A 27,257-nucleotide genomic window follows, 5' to 3' on the forward strand; every position below is an offset into this window, starting at 1 on the left:
GCTGTTGATGTGCCAATGTTCTGTTTAAATGTATTCGTTCAAAGAAGAATCAATATAATCAGTTTATAGGCCTACAGTTGTCATTCTTGTGAAAACTACTGTTGAATTCAATTTAAAGAAGTTCAGTGTCAAGTTAGACAACTTTGTTGTCACCTTCACAAGACAATAATTCGTTAAGGTGAACAATTAAGTCTAAGGTTGAGAAAAGCAGACAACGACCTTATGAGACTCATATACCATCGAGCGCAATAAACAATTCGACAACCAAACATTGTAGTGAAGTGGGTCAACCTGTCAAGTTCAACAACCATAAACCAACCATTTCATTACAAATTAATAATTTCGTAACATAGCGTGTAAGCGCACGATAACTTTATGCATGTACCCGTTTAAACGAGAGACCGTATACATAGTTGTAACCAGTACGAGAAATAAAGGAGACACGATAACTATGGTGTACCTTAATGCAAAACATGGTGCAATAACGAGTACGTAACACTGCTTAAGTTAGGTAAACCAGAGTAGGACAGGTAATTAGCCTAAAATCTCGCCACAAGATTATGAAATCACGAGAGAATATAAATAGGCATACCATATTTTTGTGATTGAAAACCGGGACGCTTCAGATCAACGAGCCTTATCAGATACATGTGGTTCATATTTTACTAGGAGTACGAAAATATTTTGGATTCCTATCGTCAGGGACAACTAAAGTAGTAAGACACCAAGAAAAACTAAAATAATGGATTTTACTAGGAAACAAAACAACGTTCCAGCATTTGTAAATTTACATAATCGTCCAATCATATTTTTCTGTAGACAATACTTTTTTCAAGAAGTCTATATTCGACTTTATTTTCTCATAAAAATCACAGCAGAAAAATTCAGTGTTAACTAGCGAATGCGCTAAGAATCAACTCATTACTGGACCAATTACCTGCTACAATGACCTAACAATTACTTTCACATTTAACACAACGAAACAAGAACACGCATCGAGCATTGCTCTTCAGCAAGTTGGCTAAACAGACCAATCACAGCATGCTAATATTCGTGTAGTGTAGGGCAATGCTGGCTGACTAAATGCCAAAGCGGGACTTTTTGGTTGACTGACCGGGACGCCGGGACAAAGCCTTAAAAAGCGGGACTGTCCCGGCTAAAACGGGACGTATGGTAAGCCTAGATATAAAGGATAAAATTATGAGAAAACAGCGTGAAGGTCACAAGATGTTGCACAATTGCTTGCAAATTTTATCAGCTTCATATTCTAGGAAGGAAAAAGGCAATCAGCAAGATTTGTAATTGCTCACGATAATACTGTTTATAATTAACACTACTTCGGCAATTGGCAGAAGCTGTTAATTTATAATTAAGACAGAGGATGAGCAAATTTAATAATGTCATACCCAGTGGTGGTCAAAGTAACCACATAACTTAGAGATAAGTTACTCAAGTAAAAGTATTGTTGCTCCCGAAAAAATCTACCCCACCACAACTAGAAGTAGACCCAGTACTATTTAAAACTACTCAAGTACAAAGTAGAACATTTTAAACTACGGTAATCAAGTAAGAAGTAGTTATCGATCTAAAATATGAAGTTGTGAACGCACAACTTATCAAGAGTTGGTTAACAGCAAATAGGCCTACCTACAATTGCAAGGAAATGCATAATTTTATGAAAATAAATGGTTTCAGACATACTTATGTTCTTCGTCAGAGCATTGTTACGTGCAAATCAAGTTGCAGGCTGTATTTAACCGCTTTGTGCAGATGTGATTGCAAATGAAAATTACTGAAAATTATCTTCGAACTAAAGCACTAACTAATTTCTAGTTCAACATTTGGTAAACCTACTCAAGTAGGTTACTTTGATAAGTAAGTAGTCTTAAGTAAGAGGAATCTACATGTAGGCCTACTTAAGTACACTACTTCGTTACTAACTACCACTGGTCATGCCTAATTTGGAGAAAAGAAGGCAATAAGTTCTACCCAGGTTCATAATAATGGAAGACGGATGCATTATGTAATCAGACTTTCTGATTGAAGTGGATATCCCACTTTTTTACATGATGTAGCTGATATTTATGTAATGATTTAGTCTACCGGTAAATATTTTTTGAAAAAAATATGTAGATGGCGGCTTAAATTTAAAAGGGTTTATCTCTGTTCCAAATGCGCAAGAGGATAAGGCTGCGATCATAGACATCATATAATAAACTACTAGATATTCAACTACCTTGTGCTTACACTGTGGAAAGTACATTAATGCAAACGCTGCCGCTGCAGTCAGTAGTGAAGCTAATACGCGTCCGCTATTTTATCACCCGCTTCGTCAAGGATTAGCCCATAGGAAAGGGAAAAAGGAATGCACGGATTACCCATTCGTATGGGCTAAAAAGAATATTTCCATCTTTCAAAGTAATTGTTGTAAGGCTAATCGTGTTGGAATGAGTAATCCATTTTATGGGAAACTATGGCTGGTCATTGTACGGTGAAGGCTACTGCTGTACATTATTGAGATCTATAGGCTGTTGTGTTGATACGAACTACAGCATAGTACAGTGTGATTACTCGTTAGTTTAGCATATAGCATAGGTTTATCTGTGCAAATGGCATTGGTAATGCAGTTACAACCGTTGGAGTGACTTCAGTGCATCTATAATAAATAGTGTTATCTCGCATAAGGTAGGGCGCTGACGCACTTCGGAATTGACAGCTTTAGGTGCATTTTCGCACTTAATAATGGGGACAGAAGCTGCCAACTCAATTATTGGGTCTAACAGTGAACAACCAAAGGACGAACACAAGATCTTGCTAGAAACGACTACAATTAGCAGTCCGGGACGTTGACAATCACTACATGGCAATCATCATAGACGCAATATTTAACATTGTGACCCTTCTAGGCCTAGCCTAGTTGCAAACCTTCTAATATGTCGGTGCAGCACTGGACTACTGGTAAGTCTGTACTAAATGTCAGCACTAGATTATACCTATCTGTATACTTCTATGCCAAACTCTTCTATGGTTTGGGCAACTATCTCACCGGCTGCTAGCTATCCATTGTGGAATGCGTGGCGACTACATCCTCAAGATTTTTGAAGACTGTGCTTGCTACACCCGAACGTTTCACATGTAGACATTACCTCTTGAAAACGGAGCCCACAGTTTCTGCATTTTGCCTACCAGACGGCAAAGTGCACCCAAATTTATTCATTCTGCACCCGGCCTTTCCATTACTGGCCATCTTGCAACCTTAATATCTTGTCGAAAAGTGCCATGATTTCCAGTCTGGCCTGATTCTGAATTCAGAAAAAGCTACTACAGTACATGCCCAGCCTGTTACGCTATTGGTATTTTTCTAGCCCACTTCGTTAGCCTGTGGCTGTTGAAGAAAACACTTCAAATGTAAATATGGTAAACGACAATTAGGCTAGTCTGTCAATAGAAAGGTATGTTTACTCAGTGTTTAACGATTACAGTTGAGTAGTTGTGAAGATAACCTTGCTCTGCTGTCTACTTGTCGGGTCGTCTTGACTTTAACAAACACAAATAATTGATATTCATTCCTCTTGATTGTATTATTTCTTAATCGGTTAAACATGTTGTTATATTACATCAACATTAGGTAGCATAATTTATCTTAAATTAGACTGAGTTTTTAGTAGAAATAAATAATGAAATAAACAAAAGGCTGTCACTAATTTGCCGGAAAACATCATGCGTTTGAAGCTATTTTTTACAGTTCCTTGTGAACCTAGCTTAAACATCATTCCATAATATACTGGTACGTGTTACTAACCTAAATCTTCCTTCCAGCAGGTTTAATGTAGCTTCAGTTAAACCTTAAATAACTAAAATCAACTTTTTTATAACCTTTCTTTTAATCTAGCCGCCTTTTTTAAACAACAGGCTGCATGATGTACTTATAGTGATATTGACTCTTTAAACAAAACGGTGATACAGCAAGAGTGGCATAAATATAAATGGTCAGTTGTTTTCTATTGTTTGTGAAATTGTCATTGTCTGTGGTAGCGGGACGAAAAAAACAATGCTAGTCAGTGTAGTGTTATAAAATAAAATAAATTTCCACCAGCAAACAATGAGAGGGAAATGGCAGCAAAGCCCAAGGGCTTAAAATGTGCAAGGATATTGCAACCAAACAAAAAAGATGAATAAATGGTTAGTCTGGTCACTAATACCAGTAATACAGTATAAATAAACGCAATTATTAAAGTTTCATAAAATTCTTTTATGTTGGTTTCACTGCTGCTTTGGATTTTGCTATACCTCTACATCTCAGAGCTGCATTTTACTTCTTTAACATACTGGTTACAGCGGTAGAGAGAATAAACAACTTCTATGGTACGGAATCACAACCTTTATCTTAGGATTGAGAAAAATCTTTGCACAGCTTGACTTGAGTCTTGATACTGACCTTGTCTTAGTCCAAGTTTCAACTTTTTTAATTGATTGTTTTATATTGTATTTCTCGAATTTGAAACTGTAGAATGAATTTGGAACAGCTAACTAGGATGGTAGCAAGCCGAGCCAGGTGATTTAACTGCTACACCTTTGAGTTGGTATTTTGTGCATATTACAGCTAGTTTATAAGTAGCTGTTTGAAGATTAAGGTTTTCCTCACATCATACAGACTTTTATTACAGGCACAGGATTTTAAAGACTAGATTAGACATCATGTATCAGCAGCCCCAGCGCCTGTGAGTTTTGTATAGTTCATACTCCAGTCCCTGTGTTCTCAATTGTAATGACATGAACTTTGTAAATATTTGCTGTTTATCGTAGTAGCAACTTAACTTAAATTGCTTAAATTTAACATAAAATGTCAGTATTCTATCTAACTTCTTTATAGGCAGATTAAATTTTACCCTTTTTTATAATAGTTGTTGTAAATCAGCGGTTCTTTGGGATATTACCAATCTATGCAATTCTTTCATGAACAGAAATTATATGCGCGAAAACGTTTTGTTGTTTATGAATATATTTTGTGGGCCACTTGCTAACCAGACCCAAAAAAATGTGTATAACTCCCACCTAACTCGGCGATAGGAGCTTTCGAGTATTAAATATATTGTTGAGCTGTGTATACTTTGTGTTTGTGATATATTTCATATCAAATTGTCGTGGCAAGCAAGTCACTGCAACGGTATCCAGGTAAAAAATAGACAGTATGGGATGCACCCCCAGCTTGCTTGTGCGAATCACTCGTAAATATGGGTAACTTATGTATACTTGACCAAACGTTAATATAATCTTCAATGCTGTATTGTAAGTCATAAGTCACGGCACCTGTATCATAAATTTTTTGACATAGACAGATATTGAGACTGGGTATTCTCAACTTTTGTGCAATCGTATACAGTATATTTATATGTGCATTAGAAAGTATTCATGTTAGTTTGACTTCAGATATGGGTTTCACAGCTAATAGAAATTACACAACAATATCTAAATGACTTGGTAGTGTGTCAATTTCAAATGACTATGTGCATGCTTTTACTTAACTCCTCACTACTTGCAGGTTTGAATTTATTGTTGTTATTATTAGACTAAAATATTTATAGCACAAGAATTTGCCTGTATGTTTACTGCAAATAGAAACTTGACCTACATGTCAAGGAATGGGAAAATTAAAAGGAGCAAGTACGTCTACTGTAAGATGTGGAAAGATGTACTTGGTTTCAAGTAGCCTACATCTTTTGGTTTGCTACTTACGTAGCATTGGTGATGACAAATGAAGTTAAGAACGGAACATATTGCATGTGTTTTGTCATTACTTACTGACATATTGCATATATTTTGTTGTGTTTCACCAGGCAATTATCAAAGTATCGTGAAGTAAATGAGAAGAAAATACCAAGGTTTGGAGAAACACTTATTTGTTTTTTACACTTTTTTTATGCAAAGTCTGTTTAAAAAGGATAGCTAATAAGATAGCAATAAATTAGTTGTCATACCAGTTTCAAGCCTTAATACCAATAATTCGCTAATCTTAATCAGGGTAGTCCTGTTATTTTTGCTACATGGGCCAGCAATAATAGTGGTTACAATTTATTAATGATATATTTTGCATTGCATAGGCAACAACAAAAGCTAATTTTCGATATTGGATAAAAGGACCCAAAAAAGAACATGACTGGTTTGCCTCTTTTGCAAAACATTTGGTCCATTGTTGAATGCCAATACAAACAGTCACAGAATTACATGAGGTTCTGTGGGAGTTAATATAACTGCTACAAATCCTGAAATACCAAGCACTAGTAATGTTAACAGTTCTTGTGGAGGTGAATGAAAGTAATTACTAATTAGTAAAGAGATTTCCAATATATTTGACATTTCTATTCAATTTTTTTTACTGGAAATATTCACTTAACATTCACTTTGAATAATGAATATTGGTTTTCATTTTATCACAGGGTTGCAAGAAAACTTGAGTTACGAAATCAGAGAATCGGTTTTCAGATTGGCGATCACTTAAAGAAAAGTTGTTTAAGTTTTCCATAACCCTTTAATCGCCTGAGCGACACCCTTGCTGTGTCTGCTTTAAAGAAGTTGTCAACATAATGTGTGGTGGAGATTGTGGGCCAAAAGTATGTTACTGTTGTCAGTGCAAGGATAACTGTCATTCTTTTGTTTGGTATCATTTGCCAGACATATGGATGGTAATTAGAAACAATTACATTTTTTTACTTCCACTAAAACTAGTATTACACTATTTACTGTATAGAAATATTAAAAATAGGTAGTCAATCTTAACAAACTGCGAATTTAACTAAACTTTCACAAATATTTGTATAATTATGTTCCTTGTTATTTATTTTCAGAAATGAGAGTGTAGCATTACACTTTAAACCTTGCAGGAAAATTAATACAACATCCGTTAAAAGCAATAGGTTTGCAACCAGAGTCGTGTTCTTCTGCTGAAATGGCATCCTTTTCTTGGGTAGAAGAATACTCACTAAAACTACAAGAATACTATTGGTTGAAGTGAGTTGACTAAATGTTTTCTGAATGTTTACATTTCTCAATACAAAGTTTTTGTTTATAAAATTTATGCTAGTTCCTGTTTGTAGATTGTATTGGCAAAACTGAAAGTTGCGAAACTGTTGAACGTACAAATTTAAGTACTAATGCCTTTAGGAATAGAAGTATAGAATTAGAATTATGTATAATTGTATATGTATATATAATATTGTTAATTTGTAGAGAAGAAGTTGAAGGTCTGAGAGAGGACACAGCGTCTGACATACTTTCTGGAAAAGTTGACCAAATTGCTAAGTGAGTTGAAGGACATATCAGTGTTAAATTAAATTACTACAATAGCTCTCCATGCCAAAACCTAAACAAATATTGTAACGTCCCACTACTGCAATATGAGAAACCATTAAGAAAAGTTCCTGTGGTAAAGTTTAACTCACACATTGATGTTGGAAAGTAACAAATGATACAATGCTTACATATTTATCAAGTGCCATGACGAAAAAAAGAACAGAAATTTTGGAGAATATTTATTAATTAAATATTGAAAATTTTTTTTTGTCTACTTTCATTCAAAAATACCCAGGTAGTTTGTGCATGCACTATGCATAGAGGTACGTTATACAGGTAGATAAAGCTACTGTTCTATTGTTTCTAACTTAGAACATGATGATTTTTCAGCTGGTTAAACAATTGTTCAACGGTTAGTGCGAAGCATCAAGAAGATTAACAAAAACATTCATCATTGGATAACTGTGTATAAAAAGTACCAGAATGTTCCACAAAGTGATATGAAAAGCATAACTTTTTAAATGGTTGTCGGGTCTGGGCCAGTTTAAAATCAATGCCTGTCAATAGTAAATAGACATAGTACCTATTCTTGCAGAAGGCTGTGAGGTTGTGAAACCATATGCGGTTACCCATCAGTTGCAAGCAGAGGTCGAACTTCTTTGTTTCATAAAGGGCCCAGCACCCTTTCAAGCAAATGGACCTAACGAAGACTGAAGATGGTGGACGTGAATAACCAATACATTTCTCTGAGCTTCAAGAAATTTTAACTGGATTTGGCTCGGAAAGCGAATGTTCAGATAACGAAGATGAAGATTAAACTAAGTAGTTTTAACCCATGCCAGTGAGCGAGTTACGCCACAAAATCACGTTTAAGTAGCTTGTTTCCATTTTTATACGCATTTTGGGTATTACACGTTCATCACATATACACTTGCCATATGTTTGTTTTGCCTCAGTAGCTTTTCTCAGGCAGTGATAGCTCCTATGAAATATTTCAAAGAAAGAGTATGATGATTGCAAAAATCGGCAATGCCCGTTGACCTAAAACGAGCAAAGACTTGAACCCTTTGTTTTGCTATAACGACGGCTACCCAACGCAGAAAGCGTTAACGGTAATACTGAACCAAATAATATTTATGCCGGAAAACATTTTTGAAAACTTAAAGAACATGGTTATTGCACTTGCAGGAGTTGTTGATACGCACATGGATGGTTAAAATAAAACTCCGCTAAAAGAAACAGCATCCCAACGATTAAAACCCTTCTTCTGTGGCCATAACACGACGTCAGGCCTTTAGTTGCACAAAAAAACATGCCAATAAACAAAATTTTTTAAAAGATTGAACCTGTATTTAGGTTACTACTGCTTATGATCAACAAACTTCTCATTACTATACGTTTACTGGCCAAGGCAACAACGTTAAAAGTTTTTTAATTAAGTACAGGCTATAAGTTAAGGTTTACAATAAATCCCGTAGCTTTTCTTTAATGAATGACCAATGCACGATTCGGCTTAAAACAGTCCGCTCAAGAATGCAACTTGCAACATTGTTACGAGTCAATACTTAAACGATGTTGTACTCCCTTACAGCTACAACGATGGAAAATTTTTATTTCTGTGGCAAAATCTTCACCTAGTAAGTAACTAAAAAACTGTATTCGTCGTTGTGTGACCCAGCTGTTACTCAGCCCACCAAGCTAGATGTTGGGAAACGTGTGGAGTAACTACAGCGTTGTGTGGTGTCACTCAAACCCCGCAGATCATACCGAGTTTAGCGGATATGCCAAACACCGGTTAGCTAGGAGTTAAGTCGTACCCAGGCCATCCTGAGCAACAAAATCCGATTGTTTTGGACTGCGCGTCGGTACTGAATTTGCCAAGTCTGGGCAGGGTTTTCCTGCCACTCCATGTTTTATTTATGGTTGGTCCAAGAAGCCGCTTTGGATTTTCGGCTTGTTCTCGTAACTGAATTTTGGTCGGTACCAACAGCTGTTTTGCTTTTAGTCGTCGGTATTGTATGTCTGCAAAGACAGAAAGCTTCGGGTGAAGCTGACGGGTTGGCTTTGTCGCCAGAAGAGCAAAGGAAAGAATGGCTTTATCGCGGTGAAACCCAGGAGGTTGGATGCCCGTAGCTTGTTAAACTGGCCGAACTGAACTGAACTGGCCGCAAGGAAGAGAATGTTCTCCAGTGGTGTGGGACCCAGAAATCCAGTACAATACGTTAAACGTCGTAGTGTGCAAAACACCGTTTATGACAATATGTATTTGGTGATTGTGCGATGTAATCCCTTACACATGCGCAGGAAGCTACTCAGCGATGGGGTATAGTAGAACCACAGCTGTTGTACGAAGAGTAACAGCCAAGTGACCATGCATGAGGTCATCATTTCTCTTTTCAGGGGGACCCGGGATGTACGTTTCTTGCGTAGTGACTCAAGTTATCGGCAAAACGTGAGCGAACTGTTCGAGATTATTCCAAGATATTTGGGGTCTGGGCAGAAGAGCGCATAGATGTTTAAGGAGGACAAGGCTGCGGTGCCACATTGTATCATGGGCAGCTGTAAGTTGTAAAAGTACATCACCGGCCTTTTTCTTAGTCTTGAAGCTTTTCTCGATACCCTGGGTCATAAGAGTGATCTGTACTTCAGCCAGGGGGGAAGGAAGTCGATTACGAGTAAAAAACGACTAAAAAAGACAATTTGTAGGCATAAAAATACTTACAATATTTCATATTAAAAGTTTAACAAACTTCTGTTTGCAGTTCATGTTTTTTTTGTCTTGGAAGTATCACTCGACTCAGCGTAGATCAAACGTTTGAGGACTTTCCAGAAAACTCGCAAAAGAGTTATGGGCGATAACTCTTTGGGTCCCCAAACGGTGCTTGAAGACTTGGGTCGCGACGACAAAAGCTCTTCTTCACATTTTTAAATTTTATGGTGCCGCAAGTAGATAGCCGAAAGCTACTTAACCAATACTTCAAGGCAGGACCGGCATGGAACTCTGGGCAGATGTATTTTAGACCCGGAACATTGATTGGCTTTGTTTGATGGAGGACGGCAGGGAACTCATTTGGGGAGAAATGACCAGAGATGTTTTCGCCATCAGATGTTTCTAACCTCCAAAGGTCAAACACTTCTTTTCCCACAAGTCTGGTCCTTCTTTTCCTGTATTCCGCATTTAGTCAGTTGTGTGGCGATCGTGTTGGATGAGAGAAGGGATGGACGAGGCAAGCGAACTGACCGGCCAGCGAGATTGTTTAAGACACTCCATTCCTTTCGGCTGCTGAACTGCGAGCAGTAGATAGTATTGAATTCGTAAAACCCTTCACTGCGCTAGCTTTTTTGTATTGAGTCTTTCCAAGAGCGAAGGGCTGCATTAGCGGTGTCTAGAGAGTCGTCAGGTAAGACGAAATTTGGTAAAGGGATGGGATGTGACTCATAACGAGGTTGATTGGTAATAATTGTTGAAGCGATACAATAAATAATTACAATAGGTTGTAAGTCCTGCCAAGGTTTCCCTTCTGATACACCGTTTTATAAAAGAAACCATTTATTTTCAGGAAATTTTCTTTTGATCAATCTTATCTACAATAATTGGCAAACCCAGAAACAAGGTCTTAAAATGTGTTTTATTGATTTTGTTTTACCATGTAAACCTGAAAGAGGGCCAAAATGTTATACAATAAAAAGGCTATACTATTGTAAACGCATGTTGAACGTTAGTAAACAGTATTTTAAGTTCCGACGTGATATTGTTGGAGACATTTACGTAAAACTGGAAATTTATGGCCTTGTAGCGATTGAGCTCACCTACCACTTCGCTAATATCACCCGAAAAGATGTCGTCCACCCATATGATAAGAGCTTTGGATTATATTGCATAGAACTTGCGTTGGTGGTTCCTTTTTAAAGTGGTGCCGGCAAGCGAGTCGTTTAAGCTTTACACTTCAAAAATCCGAAGCAGATGTTAATAATAGAGCGGAAACTTGCACGCGGACGATAACAAACAAGGTAAGGGTACAGCAAATTAACAGCTATGCCATCCGGCAACAACAAATTTATACTTTTACAGCAATTTCTTATACAAGGGGGTACACAGTTGTCGATGTTTAGACCAGATAAGACAGTTGATGATCCGAAAACAAATTTCTTTCTGATTTAAACTTAACAATTTTCTTACTATTTCGTGGTTGTCATGCGGTGGGTATGCTAAAAAGGGGCGAGTAAAATTTTGAAGTTAACATCACGATTTTCTGTTATTAATGTGGTGACATCAAATTTGGCATGCGACCAACTTAACAAAGAAACCGTTTATCTTGTTTCGTCCATTTGTATTCGTATCGCAAAAGTGCGGCCTACATATCAAAGTTTTGCAGATATTGTAACTGCTTTTTAGTGTAAGTGTCAACCAACCAATTTAAAAAGGAATAATTTCACCAAGAAAATATGCCTTAATAGAAAATTACCTTACCAATTTAAAGCAGTGAGTCATTATCACTAAAAATGCTTTGATTCAGCAGAGTATATTCCACGAAAGCACCGTCAAAAAGTGTAAAGCAAAAGAACGAAAATACTGAAGACGATAAAATAAAAAAACAACAAACAATTACATATGCATCCAATATAGCTACAATTAATCAATGTTAACTTCTTAAAATTACGAAAATGCGGACATGAATGAAGGATGAAATCTTAAAATGGAATGATTGCAGCTTAAGTTAACAACAAAATACTGTAAAAGGCGCACAGAACAAATGAAACCGTAGAAATATGGAAAAACAACGACCAGTAACTTTTCGCTCACCAATGCGTGTGTGATAATTGCATACCGTACAGTAGATTACCACAATAGATTGGCTTGATGAAATCATTGCACCGTCGTATGATAACGTAAAAATAACAAACATTACAAAAATAAGGCTGGTAAATGATGTAATGTTTGATTAAAACACTGAATCATTTACAGATTTCCAATCTACTGATCAATGTGTTGGTCTATCACCTCAGGAAAGTTCAAATTTTCTTCATTTTCACAATCATCAGTTATCATCAAAAGAACTAGATCTTTATCTGCCAGTTCTAAATTGCTATAAAGAGTATAACAGAAAAAGCACAGTGTAAAAATTGTAAATTGTAATCTCTTTATCAATGCAAAGATTACAGAAATCACATCACTTACCCCCTTTTCAGAATCATAGTATTTTTTTGCTCATCAATACTTTTCTGGCAATCAACTGGACCACAGCTGCAGAGATTTTGAAATGGTATTCCACAAGGCATTCCAGTGATATTGAACTTGTTAATTTTAGCATATGTCAATGGGATTTGTGCATTGTCTCACCTGAAAAGCACCAGATCAAAAATACCAAGGTATGCACAAAAACAACTTAATGTAATTAAGATGAAACAATTTCCATCAATTCTATTTTATTTACCACATACATTCCATTGCTTGCAACAATAGGCAACACTAACAAAAACATTTCTCATTTTACACCGTTACGCTAAAAAAAGACAATCTGTAGGCATAAAAATACTTACAATATTTCATATTAAAAGTTTAACAAACTTCTGTTTGCAGTTCATGGTTTTTTTGTCTTGGAAGCATCACCAGCTGAATACAAATATACAGAAAACATTACTTCTAACAAGAAATTTTTCATACTTCATGATTAACATGCTTAATTACAAAAGTTTACAAGAAAAGTACTACGAAAGTTCATTATAATATATGCTTGCAGTATAGGTTAGTTAATCATGTTCTAGCAAATGTTTAGAAATGACACAGTTAATTACATAAAATTACCTTTTCAGCACTGTAAAACCTCTATAAAGCCACTTAGATCAGTTTGCTCCAAGAAATATGCCCTTACATCCCTGTTTCAAAATGCATGGAATGTACCATTAACAAATGCCATTCCACTAACGGCCGCACCAGTTTCTTCAAGTTCATCACACTAAAACAAAAACAAGTTTCCTATGTTTGGTGTACACTGTACAGCACGGGTACAACATAGTATGGTATACACAGCAACCTACAGCTTGAGTTATCGGAGCAATGGCATTCTTTCGAATTTTGTTTTTCATGTTTTCATCCAATTTACTTAGTGGCATACAACTTTCAGCATTAAAGATATTTGCTTTGTTATTTCCATAGTTGTTTTCTTTGGTTTGGAAGTTCTTTCCACTTGCAGGCAGAGTTTGAAATCTTGAAATACAACAATCAAACATTACTACACAACATTTGAAAGCTTAATAAAAAAACTAAACATAAATTGAAACTGAGAAACACCGACAACTAGCAAGACATTACTTTATACAAAGCACCTGGATAACTTGTCTAAATAGTACTTTCACTGTTCAGCTGTGAACATAGTGAAACCTTCATTTATGTATATTAGCAAATTGCAAAGTAATTTAAGCCTCTCAAGCTTTAACAGTGTCAATCAGTATCTTTGGCTTTGTAACAAACAATGAACATAACAGTAAAACACAGTTTTGGAAATTTATTACACACATATCATGTGAAGTCACAAACAGCATTCACTTCAAGTCATGTATACTAATCCAACTTACACTGTGACATAAATTTCACAATCAAACCTAGAAAATAAAATTTCGACATGCAAGTTTAGTAATGAGCACAGTTAGCATGAAATCAATGCATGCAACTTACCAGGTGAAAAATGATGTGAAGTTATATTGAGTGAGAACTTCGATTGTGTCTTTGACGGCATAATGCCAATGATTCATTGAAGCAAGCAATCAATTAAGCAAAACAGCCAGAATATCAGACCTTGTACATATCTTACATGAAATACAAGTGATGTTGTGTACAAACTTCTTCCTTGAAAATTTTTGAAAAAATCATGCAACTGCATAAAAACTACCAATTTTCAGTTCCTGAATAGAAGAAAAAAATAAATTGTAGCCTGCGAGTGTTCTTTTTCGAAAAGGATTAACGCTTTGGATCTTTGGTTATATTTCTGCATTGTAATTGTAAATCCAACGTTAAAACACAATGGTTGTCAAAACGCTAGTAAACAAATAGCAATAGTTATAACTAGTGGCATTTAACACTCCCTCAAACAAGAAATCTAAAAAAGGACAAATTTTAATAATTTTGTAAGATCATGTAATAAACATGCAATTACAAAATACTTAAAGTTGGAGAGTTGTCCTGGACAACAAATGGTGCCTTCCTGTCCTTTGTAAAGTCAGTAATTCAAAGTTAGCATTTAAAAAACGGACTAAAATTGACGAGGTAGTTGGATATTCCAAAATAATTCGAAGAATATGCAAAACAGATAACCAGAAAGTCAAGACAGGCTTCAGAATTTCATGCTCCCAACTAGGGTAAAATTGGCACAAGAAAGCTTAGTAAAAGTAACATGTGAAAAAATGTTTTCAAGTTAAACAACTTCATGCATTATAAATTTACTTCCAACATTCGGCGATAGCGAACTTTCACAAGGTGCATCTGATGGAAGAATTCAGCAGGCAAACAATGCTTGGTGGTAGATAATGTTGATTTCCAAATAATTTTGATTTAAGAACTTACAATACGAAATCAAATCAAAATACATTGAAAATTCTTCTTTACCCCTAGAAAATAATTACTACCATCAAAAAAAAACTCTTTGCAGAAACCAATAAAACTTTCTTTTGTCTTAACACATTCAATAGAAGTAAATTTTGCTGAGAGCAGCATCTTAAATTGATCAGCACTACAATTCTCGTATGGCAATTTCTGCCACAGCGTGTGCCTACTTATTCTGACTGCCGGTTGGTCACAATGTTTCGTTTTCTCTCTTTGAATTATTTTCTCCTTGTCCCGCTTGATGCTACTACTAACAACATGATCTGCAAATCAACAAGAACGTTCCAGCTATAAGAACTACACAGTATCGCTTAGTGGCTTGCTTACCATAAAAGGTCTACAAGTATATCGCCATTCTTCCTGTGACTTCCTGAGTAGGCGCAAACAATGTAAGCACAGCAAGATATATATGTTAAGCGAGTCTGGTTTCCCCAGCACAGACCTTGCGTCAGTGTCAAATACATGCCCAAGATACTTGACTGTGGCAATGACAGCAGCTTTGCCAATACACTTGTTGTTCTTAACGACAAGAGGTAAATTGCCCATCACAGTTGAGCCAAGTGGTCAGTGAACTCAAGTGATGACGATCGACTAAACACATAAAGTAGTCTAAATACTACTATGCGGTGTACAACCTAGCGGTCGTGTACTCGGCCAAAAATTGGGAAACATTGAGCTGGCCCTTGGTCAAGACATGATCACTTAGCCATGGTGTATTTCCAAAATTGGACAATAAAGCTCAACAATGAGTGTTAGCATCCATTTACCCTAACACCAAGGTAGCAAAAAGTGAGCTTAAAGCTAACATCAACAGCTCACCTTGCAGGAAATTTACATCTTTGGTCACCTCAAGTGAAAAAATGACTAATGGGCATGGGGCACCAAATCGACACTGTTATAGTAAACAGCATCCTGTGACTGGATGTAGAGCTATAGGACCCCACAGCATGACAATTTTTCTGTTTTTGTGAGCATTGAACCTGCTGGGCTTCAGTGCGATAGAGTCACTCCTTACCTTGCACATTATTCAGCGGAGCCACTCTGATTGCTCCTCCCGAAACTATTTGCCTCAGCAAAAAAGCAAGCCGGATAAATAAAATCAAGATACCCATTGCTCACTGGCTCTACACTGCTAAGGATGGCGTGGGTGCAACTTAATTGCCTGCTGTCTGAAGATGGTTGTTTCTGCTCAACCCTGTAAAAATAGGGAATGGCAAACATTGTAACTTGTGAACGTAGCGCAAAGGAGATTGCAAAATAAAGATTACAATATATCCAGCTATTGTATCCCCACGTTCCCCATGGAATACATAGTCATCAATTTTTGGATTGCAGCAAGACCCAGTTGTTACTTGACTCAAGCTCAAACATCTAGCTTGTGTTGCCAAATAACATCTTGCTCACAGGAAGCAGGCTGATGGTAAAACAGGGATATTTTGACACAGGACGTTGATTTTCTAGAGGCCGTTTATTATCATTTTTAATTTGTAATAATCTGCAAACTCATGAATGCATATAATCGACAAATAGCACTCTTTGAGAACGATTGAAACCTTCGTTTGTCGAAAGTCAAGACAAATTAAATGATTGCCTTTTGCTTATGATCTGCATATCAGATGGATTTCCTTTTTGGAATACTAGAATGTTAAGTTGCTCTTTCACTCCACTCAGGATTTCGAAGTTCTCTGACAATCATACAAGATCACTGTACTCTGCAAGCTCGTTATGTAAGAAAGCAGCAATGTTGAGTAGTAGCCGAATGGTTAGAGCTGGCAATTAGGCAGTGTTCACTACCCAGTAGCACTACCATTGTTACGCCCTTGGGGTATTACCAATGCTTGCTCCAGTTCAGTGCTTCTGATAAACATACCTAAATCATTCAGAACTTGCTTAAAAGCTAGCCAGATAAGTGGGGCTGGAGCAATTAAAGATTACCACAAAGGTTAATGGAAGCGAACTAAATTGACATATGAAGTTCTAGATACTTCTATCCTATAGCCGCCAAATAAAGAAAATCATGTCGATTGCTGTGAAACACTTCGACCTTATGCCACACTGGGACTCTGGATAAATACAGTGGGTGAGTTAGAACTGCACGGACAAAGACCTTCCATAACATGTTCAGCAGTGTATGCCGCGTGTATATAATTGATGCAATCACTCCAGCTTGAAGGCAAAACTATTTCAACCTGATGCTGAACAAAAGCACCATGCAATTACCACAATTCAATTTAATACAGTGCATGAGCACTGCAAACACGAAAAAGTGACTTTTGGCTACTAGAGTACCGGTCTATCGTTGGCTGGATTGCCAGTTCAAACACCATTGTGCATTGCACTATGTGCAACAATTAAGCAGTCTTTAGAACTTGCTTGGATTCTACATTCAGTAAGTAAGCATACAGCTATTCCAGTGCCTAGAAGCCCGAGGTAGATAACCTATATCTTGTCTACGAAACAGGACCAATTAAGCAGCGTTAATGCCAGACACACCAAACGCATGAAAGAACTGAAATCGAAAACTAGGCTATTTTGTTCATTTCAGCCTTTTCAGATTTTTAGTGAGATCCGTTTATAGTTTGTGCAAGGCATTCCAACGTTCATCAATCACTATACAAACCTTATCCATACATACCGGTATAGATCTCAGTAGTCTACACCAGTAGCCTAAGCCATCCAATCGTACCGTACGATGACCAGCCACAGCAGTTCGACTGGATTACTTATTCAACCCACCGCTCGGTTGGATTACTCATTCCAACACGATTAGCCTTACAACAATTACTTTAAAAGATGGAAATATTCTTTTCAGCCCATACGAATGGGTAATCCGTGCATTCCTTTTTCCCTTTCCTATGGGCTAATCCTTGACGAATGGGGTGATTTTATCAACATTTGCAACCAGGAACGCTCTGGCGCATTTGGGTGGAATACAAGGTATGGAAGAACTATGTGTCATTGTCAAACAGTTATGAAACGGAAAGAATTTTTTGATCCAATTTTCTGAAGCTTAGTGGCGTACCGTAGTTAAAAAGGTATTTGACGATGAAATATAGCCGAGAGTTTGGTATCGCCCGATTCGGTATCATAAGCTAGCAGTGTGGGCAAATGGTATATTCTGGCAATAAACTGTGGAAATTAATTTTTTGTTTGACCTACTTGCTTGAAGTTTTAAACTTTCGTAAATGAAAAATGCAGTATATGTAGGCCAGAAAATCTATGACTGCAATGCGCAGTATGCTTACTTGCAACGCTAACATAGCTCCCGTGACCGCAAATTGTAGACTTAATACAATAAAAAACTGCCGAACTCTTCGCGTACCACAGTTTGAGAAATGGTTATCCTTGTCTTGACGGTGGCTATTTTTGGTGGTAATCAGGCCATTCTCTTTTGGTTGGTTTGTTTTTTTTCACAAGAAAGCTTTTCACAGCGATTTTAAACAATTGTCAACAAATTGTGGCCATTGCTTTCGTACTGTACAAATAAGTTATGTCAGAATTCCATTTAAAAAAAACTTCACAGTTAAATGTAGTATGAAATGCTTCTTAAAGTCTTGTTTGCACAACGTATTTGTCTGATTTTCTGTGTATCACTGGATTCCACATGTAATAGGATGGATAATCTAACAGAAAGTTCAAAACAAGTTTCAACCAGCTTTGCTATTGTACCTTACTCAACAAATGGAGTTTTGTCAGAATTTTATGAACCAAGGAAAAGTTTCTCGTTTTATGGAATACCTGAGCATATTTCAATAAAGCAAGATTGGCAAAGCAATGGTGTAGCAGGAGTTGTGTGGGAAGGGGTACGTATCCCATGCCAGAAACTTACTTCCAAGCCTATATGCACCAGTAACCGGTAGTTTTAAATATTTTTATATACTATTTACTCAGACTGGTGCCCCACCTAAAATTAACTCACAAAGTAGCAGCATACATCTATTATTTATATTTCATACAAAAGCATAATTAACACTTGCATACAGCATATATATATTTGTACACAGGCATACGTTTTGGGTAACTATGCAGCAAAGAATCTTGACTTGAAGAAAAAAAACGTACTGGAACTTGGAGCAGGCACTGGATTGGTTGGTATGGCGATGGCAAAACTTGGAGCAAATGTTACTGTTACAGATGTTAAAAAAGCTCTACCCTTACTTCAGGAAAACATTGAGCTAAATTTCCCAACAACTGATAACAATAGTTCTACAGCGACTCCAATTGTGAAGGAGTTAGAATGGGGTATACACTTGCATAAGCACACATGCTGCTACGATCTGATTGTAGGTGCAGATATTATTTACATGGAAGATTCATATGATGCTCTCATTACAACATTGAAGTATTTCATGAGATGCCTCGGAACAAAAATACTTCTTTCTGCCAAATTACGATACGATCGTGTGGAATGTTTTATATCAAAACTCAAAAATCACTTTTCCAATATCGATGAATTGCTTAGGGATATTAAGACAAATGTTGTTATATTTGAATGTTTTTAAGCAGTTCAATGATCCCAATAATATAAAACCAGTGAGGTATTTATTTTGACAGTTTTAGATAGTTTTGTCATCTCAAAAATCGAACAATAATCATGCTCAATCTCGCTCTAAAAACATTTCCTAGCCAATGCATAGAATCATGTTTCTCATATGCAGTAAAACAGTAAGCAAAGGTAATGTGTAATCATCGCTCCAGTGTGCTTTGTTGAATTGCTTCTTGAACGACACTACGTAGTTCAGTTATAACTTTAGCTGGATCATTACTTTTCATAATTGCTGATCCTGATACAATCATATTGGCACCTGTTACCAAAAACAAGGGTGAATCATAATACCAGTAAAATATAATATTAATTGTAGTATTGATCGATGTTTGTTTATTGTAAAACCATTGATTCAGGGTAGCATTGTAGTTTTTCCACTGTGTAGTATGACATTGCAGTTTTTTTTAAGTAAAAAGACAAAGCAATTGGCTCTAGAATTTTTTACCTGCATCTGCACAGTACTGTATCGTGCTGGGCCCAACACCTCCATCCACTCCGATATCCAAAGAAGGAAAACTTTTCCGTAATTGTCGAACCTGGAATAATAGAGAATTAACTAATACAAAGCTTTCAGTTAGTACAATAAAATGGAATAAATTTGCATCAATGATTCAGTGATGGTTGATGGAAACTAGTCTTAGTGGTCGTAACACAACTCAAGTCAAGTGATTTTAATTAAATTGTCAAGTCGACTCGATAACAATTATTGAGTCCAGTTTTACTTTTTGTTTTAAGTCAATGATAATCGCCTTTCTGAATACTCCTACAATGTAAATGTAAAGATAAAATCAGATAAAAATTTCATCCAATTCTGACACTTTTGCACATTCTATAGAATGTGATGCATAGTGATTGTTGAATAAATTCTTTCGCAATTATAAAAACCGATTCCATAGTGGTTTAAAATAATTAGTTTTGTGAGTTGAGTCAAGTCAAGTCTTTTAAGCACAAACACAATACGGGTCTATCCATCTCTGGAAAATGTAACCAGATTATCAAATTACAATAGAAGTCTTATTATTCAGTTAAAACTCTGCAAATCATGCAAGGTTAGTCATTATCAAAATTTTAACGTTACGTGAAAATTTTTGCGTTTGTTAGGATCAAGCCAAAAAGGCTTTTATATATAATTTATCTAAACTGTACCTCTATCAAATACCAATGTTTTGGGGAACACTATATAATATAAAACACATACACATTGCTACCTCACCTTGTCCATCATGTTTTGCATGAAAGACTGGCCTCCAAACCCTGGTTCAACTGTCATTACTAAAGCGACATCAGCCATTTGAGTGTGCAGCAGGTCAAGAAGTTGCTTCACAGGAGTTGCAGGTTTAACAGCGCAACCTGCTTTCATGCCTTCTTCTCTTATCTAGTACATAAAGTGTCAGTGACGCATGCAGTTACAAGTTGGTTGGTGGGTGAATCTCACTGTAGGTTTTCATTTTGTCCTGTTTGAGAGCTATAGTTCAGTGTGCTTGTGATTTTTCATTTAAATTATTGTTGTATATATTTGTGATCCACATGGCAGGTAAACTATTGGTGTGACTTCAGTACCATCATGAAGAAATCTTTTATGGAAAATTAATTTAAGGGGTGGGAAGCTAGCGTAAACATGTTCACTACTCAGTCAATTTTCACCAAGAGTATATAGGAGATGTATCGTGAGTGACAGCAAGATGACAACGAGGGAACTAGTATCAAAGAAAGGTTATGAGCAATTAGTGACTATTAAAAGGGGCAAGGGAATATAGTAGCACAAATTGGGCCAGTAAAAATCTTTGAATGTATTTATAAGAGTCAGCATATTTAGTAATACTTTTTGCTAAACATGCACATAGAACTCTCTACGGCTTAAGATTGTATGAGTAATAAGTGAAAGTAAATACAGATTTTATTTACTTAAATTATACTAAGTACTTCAGCTTTCAAGAAACACTAAATGTTTGTCTGTTGTTTATAGTTGCAAACCAGACTTAAACGGAAAGATATATCAACTTGAAAACGTTTGAGTTAGATTTACACCAAATGCCGCAAAACATAGTGTTAAGTAAGTCTCCAAACACATCTGCACCATCTAATGTTTTCTCTTTAGAGATATTTTAAAAACAGGTGCCATAGTACTGTGGTAAAGAAAGCGCCCACCTCTGTAAAATAGCCTAGCTGAATACTGTCATTACCTGATGCCATATTGCATGAAGAAAACTGATGTGTATATAATATACATATAAATGACCCAACATATTCTTGTGGTTACCTGCTTGCTTATTATCTCTCATATAAAATATATTAACACTTCATAGTTAGTTCTGTTCTTCAAGCCAGCATCATTTTCACACACAGTGATTTTCTTTTTGACATCACCATTTCCATTAAACATGTCACAATGACCGTCATTTAGTCACATATCTTTTGCAATATTGCCTACTTAACCAGGGAAAATTTTTCTTTTTTAATATTATTATTATTATTCTTTCAGCACTTTCCTCAGTGCATAGTGCTCTTTAATGTCTGATAAACATGTTTTTTACAAACAGCCTTTTTTTTAAGTAAATGTAAGGTTAAAATTTATTTTCTATTAACACTAGAACGAACAAGCGCGTCAATTGAGGCATTTCAAGTATTCAATTTCTTGTATCTCTGCTGGGCATCACCTTTTTTCCTGAAACTTCTCGACAATTATTTATTTCTTACAACGCTCAGTTTGTCTGACTTTTAGGAATTATATGATTAAAACGGCGAATTTAATCATATATCTACCTGAGGTATGAATGGGATAATTTCCCTCCAGCTTCCTACTTCACTGTAAAAATTTGGGCTTAGTCAGCGATTTTATTCGAGAGTAACATGCGATTGCACATTTAGAAGGAAAGACAGGGAAGGCTGTTGTACAGTGACTTTACTGTTGTCTGCAATAAAAGCGTTGAACTCCGTGCACACATGAGAGTTTTTATGGTACGTTTCAGGTAGTGTATCCAATATGCCAAGATGTGTTACTGTGCTGCAGGCTTTTGTTGTGATTACAAAAGATTCCAGCAGACTGCTCAGATGGTGAAGTGAGCTAGATGACCCATTTATAAACGATGCAGAAGAAGTGGAGCTTGACTTAAGTGGGGATGAATCGGGACCATGTGCAACGAAGCTGCTTGCAACAGCAAAACATACTTGACCTTCAACCCTGGCCCAACTGCATTTGCAACGAGCAGAATCATTTAAAGCAGCCCACTGTCATCTTTTGTGTTATATTTGACGAGGCAATGCTCAGAAATATAAGAAAATGCACTGTATCTAAAGCCCAATGCATTTCTGGCAGAATCAACTGGGATGTGACACTTGATGAACTGGAAAAATTTATTGGACTGGTTATTGCAAGAGGGATTTTAGGTCTGCCAGTGGAAAGTTTGCGGGGTGTAAGATGTTCAACAAAACTCTATCAAGACACAGATTCAAGGAAATAATTTGTTACTTCTCTTTTTCTCTTTTGACATGAAGAGTGAAAGGCGACAAAGGGTAATACATGACAAGTTTTGCTTGGCTTCCTCGTTGTGGAACCCTTTTATTGACAACTCTCAGAGGGCGTATGTTCCTACCCCTTACATTACAGTTGATGAACAACCACTTCCATGTAAGGCTAGATGCAGATTTATTCAATACATGCCGAATAAACCTGACAAGTTTGGAATCAAGTTCTGGATGGCAGTTGATGCTGAGACAAAATACCTCTACAATAGCTTTCCATATCTGGGGAAAGATGAGAGCAGGGATGCTTCTACAAGGTTGGCGACATACGTCATGACGCAGCCATAATGCCACTTGTAAAAACTTTTTTACAAGCCTTGATGTTGCTCTGCATCTGGCAGAACAAAAATGTCAATATTGTAGGCACAGTCCCAACAGAATCGTAGAGAACTACCACAAGCTGCAAAACATCAGCATCAAGAAACTTCCCTGTTTGCATCTACTCAAACAGCTAATGTTACTTTGACTTCGTACCAGTGTAAAAAGCAAAAATCGGTACTAATAATAAGCACACTACATCCTGATGTAGAGTGCCTAAAAAAAAACCAGAGACCGTTTTATTCTATAATAAAACAAAAGTTGGGGTTGACATCATCGATCAGATGGCCAGAAAATACTCCGTAAGTCGTTCAGTATGTCATATTTAATAACTAACGCATACCGCTATCAATTGCAATAAAAGAAAACACTGTAGTCCCAAAAGTTTTATTTTTAAGTCTATAAAAAAACTTTAGGGTCTTGTGAAAGCAATTTAAATAATAAAGACTAGAAATCATTTTGTCTGAGTTAATACAGATTTGGCAATTGCCACATAATTAATCACTACAAAGATTGCAAAATAAGATGTTCTGTACACAAAGTATTTACGTATGTTTTAAGTCCTTTAGTCAAGAAAGCCGACTAGACTATGACACAAATTTTGAATCACTTTAAGTACCTCTTTAATTAACTGCTGGGGATTATCAGATGCTTCTATATGGAAAGTATAAATATTTGCACCAGCTTCCGCCATTGCCTTCACCCATTGTTCTGGTCGTGACACCATCATATGTACTTCACAGGTTGGTGTTTTCCCAATTGTATCCCTGATAGAAAACAAGACCTGCAATAAGGATATCAATCACACAATGCTACTGACTCTTAAACCAGTAGCTGTGAGCTTACGGCAAAAGTATGCTTTCTGAAATATAAGGGTAATTTGGAAAGGAAGAATATCATGAAAATAATAACAACCCTTGTTTAAATCGTTTATGAGTCTTTCTAGCACATTTCTCGTTCAATTACAACAAATCCATAATAATAAATTACCAATTCGTTAGCATAAGATATATAAATCAAGGATTCTTTTGGAATATACAAATTGATGCAAAATATTGCATTTATAAAAAATATCTTACCAAAAAAATCAAAGTTCGATAATAACTAATCCACTTACTATCGAGAGAGGCAGACAACTCAATAAGTCATTGACATTAAATTAAACCATAACACCTTATCTTCATATTTTCATACAGCACATTATTCATACGGCCTACAGTTGCAATAGCTTTCATTGGAAGTATTTACAATATGCCAAACTTAAACATTAATAGACTACAAATGCTAAAATGTGGCGTGAATAATTTAAATTGAATGTCCACCTGAAACATTTCAATCGCATTGATGGCGAAAGGTTATCAACAACACTTCAAACAGATGTTAAAAATTGATTCTCGAGTTTAATATTTTAATTCATTAAAGATAATGACCCGAGCACTGTTTATCGTACATGTCGGACTTGGGTTACTTCAGGTCAAGCTCGCACGTAACGTCACTACAGACAGTTTGGTGCGCTTAATGGTTTGAAACGATGCACAAGTCTTTGGAAACCTATTTTTTAAATCGGTAGTAAAAATTTTTGTATTGCTTTATTGCATGTGCAGTCACTGCTTTTATTTACTTTGTAGTAAAGTTTGAAGATCGAAGCATAAAAATGTCACGTAAACAGAATAAAATGTATGATATGTTCGAAGTGATTAAAGAAACAGTGCACAATCGCTCGCCTGACACGAACAAAGAGGTTGATTCACTGCTTGCTTGCCAAGAATTATGTTGCATACGTCATGGGAAAGCAGTTTTACTTGATAGTATACAAGACGTGTTTGTGGTAAAAGTGGTTCACTACCTACAATTCATGTTGTTTTGTGGCAAAAAGCATAATTTCTACTCCTCTGAGCTGCCATGGTTTAAGTCGGTGCCTATGTATGTTTATTTATATATATATAATATATGTAGAATATGCATGGACAAACAACTGTAGAAAATAAAAAGTGTACCTGTAACAAATAAAGAATAAAACAACTAAAGTTAGATTTGAGAAAAAGCAGTTATACCTGCTAGGAATTCCGTTAATAAATTGTTAGCACATCTTGCCACCTATGAATAGTGGCTACCAAGGTATCCCCTTTTAGTTAGCACAACCCAATCACAGAAAAGCCAGCTATGATATTAAATCTATTATTACTATTTTAACATACCTTATGCACTGTACAACAGGATGTCCAAAGGTAATATTGGGGACAAAATGACCATCCATTACATCCAAATGTAAATAATCAGCTCCACTATCTAACATTCTCCGGCATTCACTGCCAAGACATGCTAAGTTGCTATTCAGGATAGAAGGACCTATGCGGCTACTAATACTAGACATTTTATAAACTTTCACTTAAAACCTACTATACTACAACTTAGCCTTAAAGAAAAAATGCAAAAAGCATAAGAATTTTTCAGGCATAATTGCAACAACTAGGCTAGGCATAAAGGTAGACTGTACAGGTTACAGAGGGCAAAAATCTAAAATTTGGGGTCTAATGTAAAAGTGCACAACCATGCACATGACATCATAATTTGAGTAGCTGGGTACTATTAGGCCTATATACAAATCCATCATGTGGTTGTGCACTTCTACACTAGACCCGTTTTTATTAACTTTGGGTAGCTGCAACAGCGGTTGTTAGGGTTGTACTAGTAGTCTATGAACTGAAGTGTGAAAGATTTTATTCAAAAATCACCTTCCCCATGTATGCTAGCCCAGCATAGGACACCGCTGTCATTCTGGCAGAATTCTAGCAAGATCATAGAACCCAAAACAACAAAGGGGGAACGCGGCACGGGACAACACTAATTTACGGAATGTGAAAATTACGGAACTGTTTTTTCAAAGTTTGAAATAATTAAAATCGCAAATATACGCAGTGTTAATCTAGCTTAAGCTGTTAACTATAAAAGTATTTCTGTCACAATGTGTTTTGAACTTTCTATAACCTTTAGAAAAACTTTTTGTCGGTGTAGTGATTTATTTAATGTAATTTTTTTACAGACTGAGGAAAGCGACACTAATTTACGGAATGTGAGAAATTACAGCATAATTTTTTTAAACTTTGTAGCAATACAATTCGCAAATATATGCAATATTATTTAACTTAACTTGTTACTTGCCCAATTGGCTGGAATTAGTAGTAATTTTGAGCTAATTAAGAAGCCCTAGATGCTGAAATTTTGCGAATTCCTTGGTTTTGTTGGACGTCTTACGTAATGGTTAAAACAAGTGTGTTAGACCAATCAGAAGCCAGTAAGGCCGGTGTGTTTTTTAGTGCGGGGATTACCTTAGCAAATGGCGCGTTAAAAAGTTCCAGTCACATGTTTAGGTTAGCTTAATTGTAAGGGAATTTTGATGAAGTTTGATTTTTGGCCCAAAATTGCAGTTTTGGTTTTAATATTCTATGGCAAGAGTTAGAGATATGTGAATTTATTAGGATTTAATAAAATGGCATAATAGCCTAAGGCATACCAAAATGGCAGACAAAATTTCAAGGAGCCCCATGCGAGATTTTGATTAACTGTATTGTAAGTGATTTCACTTTATAATAAACTTAAAAATAAATTAGGCTTTTTGCAAGCATATACGGAGCCTAAGACGTAACCATCGTAAAGGTGAGTAAATTTCTGTTAATATTAGCAAATAAAAAAGGGGAACACCAAAATAGAATGCTCAGCAGAATCCATTAAAATATTGGATCGAATCACTGTTTTTCCTGTCTTGCTGGTGATGGATGGAGTGTTGTTTGAGTACTTGTTAGGTTTATCTAAACTTTGTTTTAATTGCAAAGTTAATCATATTTTGTTTTGTTTACCGATTTTATGCCTTATATTTTTCATAAATTCGCTTTTGTTCGTGGTTGACCATTTGCTATGGACGCTTTAAGTAGCCTATGCATATTGCTTGGCTATGCGTTTGTCAACGTCGCGCTTCTCTTT

At 36.2% G+C, this 27,257-nt stretch overlaps 2 protein-coding genes and 2 long non-coding RNA genes across 12 annotated transcripts; 2 read left to right on the plus strand and 2 right to left on the minus strand.

Moving 5' to 3' along the window:
• Positions 1-938: 938 nt before the first annotated feature.
• Positions 939-19,758, plus strand: LOC143469755 (protein N-lysine methyltransferase METTL21A-like). 3 transcript variants are annotated; one of them, XM_076967562.1, is made up of 4 exons: positions 2,248-2,314; positions 17,773-17,827; positions 18,504-18,693; positions 18,895-19,758. In XM_076967562.1, exons 1-4 carry the CDS (start codon positions 2,266-2,268, stop codon positions 19,390-19,392), a joined length of 792 nt encoding a protein of 263 aa, XP_076823677.1. In that variant the 5' UTR covers positions 2,248-2,265; the 3' UTR covers positions 19,393-19,758. The 3 variants fall into 3 exon arrangements, with proteins under 3 accessions (XP_076823680.1, XP_076823677.1, XP_076823678.1); XM_076967565.1 differs by lacking the exons at positions 2,248-2,314; positions 17,773-17,827 and adding an exon at positions 939-1,173; XM_076967563.1 differs by lacking the exon at positions 2,248-2,314 and having other exon boundaries at positions 17,779-17,925.
• Positions 5,535-8,214, plus strand: LOC143469757 (uncharacterized). Of its 7 annotated transcripts, none has more exons than XR_013119207.1 (7): positions 5,535-5,882; positions 6,102-6,305; positions 6,438-6,683; positions 6,846-7,008; positions 7,228-7,299; positions 7,681-7,765; positions 7,886-8,214. It is a non-coding gene; the product is annotated as an uncharacterized LOC143469757 (long non-coding RNA). The 7 variants fall into 7 exon arrangements; XR_013119204.1 differs by having other exon boundaries at positions 5,535-5,760; positions 5,838-5,882; positions 7,681-8,200; XR_013119205.1 differs by having other exon boundaries at positions 5,541-5,664; positions 5,838-5,882; positions 7,681-8,200.
• Positions 11,795-14,747, minus strand: LOC143469758 (uncharacterized). Its single transcript, XR_013119208.1, has 6 exons — positions 13,967-14,747; positions 13,330-13,498; positions 13,097-13,247; positions 12,832-12,904; positions 12,470-12,631; positions 11,795-12,377 (listed from the first exon to the last, which is right to left on the minus strand). It is a non-coding gene; the product is annotated as an uncharacterized LOC143469758 (long non-coding RNA).
• LOC143469756 (ribulose-phosphate 3-epimerase-like) lies at positions 18,817-25,690 on the minus strand. The gene is made up of 5 exons (XM_076967566.1): positions 25,475-25,690; positions 23,896-24,043; positions 20,650-20,811; positions 19,882-19,972; positions 18,817-19,695 (listed from the first exon to the last, which is right to left on the minus strand). The coding sequence occupies exons 1-5, from the start codon at positions 25,648-25,650 to the stop codon at positions 19,577-19,579; spliced, it is 696 nt and encodes a 231-aa protein (XP_076823681.1). The 5' UTR covers positions 25,651-25,690; the 3' UTR covers positions 18,817-19,576.
• Between the last annotated feature and the right edge of the window lie 1,567 nt (positions 25,691-27,257).

Source organism: Clavelina lepadiformis, chromosome 8 (assembly GCF_947623445.1).
Source record: "Clavelina lepadiformis chromosome 8, kaClaLepa1.1, whole genome shotgun sequence".
Taxonomy (NCBI): Eukaryota; Metazoa; Chordata; class Ascidiacea; order Aplousobranchia; family Clavelinidae; genus Clavelina; species Clavelina lepadiformis.